At 46.5% G+C, this 2097-nt stretch overlaps 1 protein-coding gene across 1 annotated transcript in view; it reads left to right on the top strand.

The window, feature by feature from the left end:
• Positions 1-2097, top strand: part of LOC119319402 — a 19007-nt gene that overhangs the window by 775 nt on the left and 16135 nt on the right. The window contains exons 2-5 of the mRNA XM_037593884.1: positions 163-641; positions 1117-1337; positions 1793-1884; positions 1982-2042. Coding sequence (XP_037449781.1) covers positions 179-641; positions 1117-1337; positions 1793-1884; positions 1982-2042 — 837 coding nt within the window. The 5' untranslated portion in view covers positions 163-178. The remainder of the gene's footprint in view (positions 1-162; positions 642-1116; positions 1338-1792; positions 1885-1981; positions 2043-2097) is intronic.

Raw genomic sequence — 2097 nt, 5'->3', positions numbered from 1 at the left:
TTGCCTCCGGACTGCGCGTGCGCGCGGGGCGCTCGTTTTCGATCTCGGATTTCTTCCTTCCGCGTCGCGCAGTTGATGTGGGCTTTCCAGTTGGGATTCTGGTTCCTGCTCCGTGGATTTGCGATCTGACTGAATTTCTGTTCTCTGACTGACTGATGCCAGGTTCCAGAGCGGTGGAATGGGGAACAGCCGGCCCGGAGGGGCGCCTCCGACAACCAGTGGGAACGTGGCGAGGAGCAACGCGGAGGCCGCGACGGAAGCTCCCCGCTTGCGGCCACACGGAGGGCCAGGCGCGCCGGGTCCGGGGAGCCCAGGTCGGAGCACACCCCTTCCTGGTGGTCGGGAGAGGGGTTCCACGGGGGCAAATGTGATGACACCGTCTTGTGACAGGCAGCAGAACAGAGCGGTGGAGGAAGCGCCGCTCGGAGCGTCGAGCGCGGTTAAGAAGAGCAGTGTGCCCAATTCTCTGTCAAGGGGTTCAGACATAAACTCTGGCTCTAGGATGGATGCAGAGGAGCAAGTGATGGGTGAGCAAGCGAGCAACGGGGACGCTGGCTCTTCCTCGAAGAAGCGGAAAAAAAGAATGGATGCAAGAAGCTACATCAAGAGATTCAAGACTGGCGTAAGAGTGGGTGCCTCAGGTATATTACTTCCTCTCTTATGTTGGGCTCTTGCTCTACTTACTTAAAGGCTGAATGGTCACATCCTCTCAGACAAGTAGTTTTAAAGGGCTCTGCTGGCTTACCTACTCTGTTATCAAATCACATTGTAATCATGGGGTTGCCTAGTGGTTAGGACTAGCTGAAGGTTTATATATACGGGAATAACAAAATGTGTAGGCACACAAGTCAGGCATCATCATTTAGGCACACTAGTTGAGGTTCTAGGCTTCAAGGTGAGGTACATATCTAGGGCACCATCATTTAGGCACAATCATACGGAACCACTTTGTTTGGGCACCAAATCAACATGAGAATTTCCATATATGTGTTACTCTTGGGCATTTAGCCTGCATTCTGGTTTATGAGATTTGCCTATTAGTTGCACACTTGGTCATTTAGCCTGCATCAATTCATCCGAGTACTATCATATCTAATTTGTCTCTTAAATTTTCAGATATAGTTGTTGCTTCCCCTGACAGGATGGGCAAGGAGAATACTGCAAGTGGGCATGTGGCAGACAGCAACACTGCTATCCTGTGTGAAGGTAGCAGGTTGATTGAAAAAAGCAAGGGACATTCAAGCCATGCTGCCTTCAAAGTTTCTAACAGTCCTATTTCTGGTTTACATGAAACTTCAGACACAAGAGTTGACCAATGTTCTACACCATTGTCAGAGGTTTGCACTGTCTGCATTTCATTTTTGCCAGCGCTAATGCCACCTTTTTAATATGCAAAAATGGAAACTCTTTGAACATAACTGTGAGTTCTTGCGAGACTTCAATAGCATCTGGTGCATGATCTATCAATTTTGCAATACTTCTGTCTTTGCCTCCATCTATTAAATTTCATACTATACTTGTCTTTAGCCATCTGCTGGGCTAGGTATCTACTTAAGTGGCAGCCAAGCATGTTAAATGCTATTGCATGTATCGATTGTTCATGATAAAAGATGTGTATATGAACATTAATTGGGAAGATGCAATATGCAATACTATACTTTCCATGCTATAGAAGCAACTGTATAGAGACACTACAACAGCCAATCAGTAACAACAGTCAGGTGCCTTTTACTCCATAGGACACCATTTGAAGCAGTGACAATTACTAACCTCTTGTCGTCAATTGTTGTAGGTACAGCCACATAAACCTACCGACGTGCAAAATATAGCGGTTGAAAGCAGTCTTCCAGCAAAGGCTAGAGATCCACGCACTGGCCTTGCAAGGTGCTTTACTTTTCAGCCTTTATGACTTCTTTGATACTGGCAATTAGGCATGTATTTTGAATTGATGTTAATTCTGTGTTAACCATCCATTTTGCAGGCAAAGCTTTCCATCACCATCATCATTGCAAAGTGTACCAATACCTATTCCTCATGAAGAGGTAGCCCTCTCTAACTGTAGCTCAGGAGTACTTCAATTCTCTTGGCAATGGCTTT

This window comes from Triticum dicoccoides, chromosome 6A (assembly GCF_002162155.2).
Source record: "Triticum dicoccoides isolate Atlit2015 ecotype Zavitan chromosome 6A, WEW_v2.0, whole genome shotgun sequence".
Lineage (NCBI taxonomy): Eukaryota > Viridiplantae > Streptophyta > Magnoliopsida > Poales > Poaceae > Triticum > Triticum dicoccoides.
This window is presented reverse-complemented; position numbering and strand designations above follow the sequence as displayed.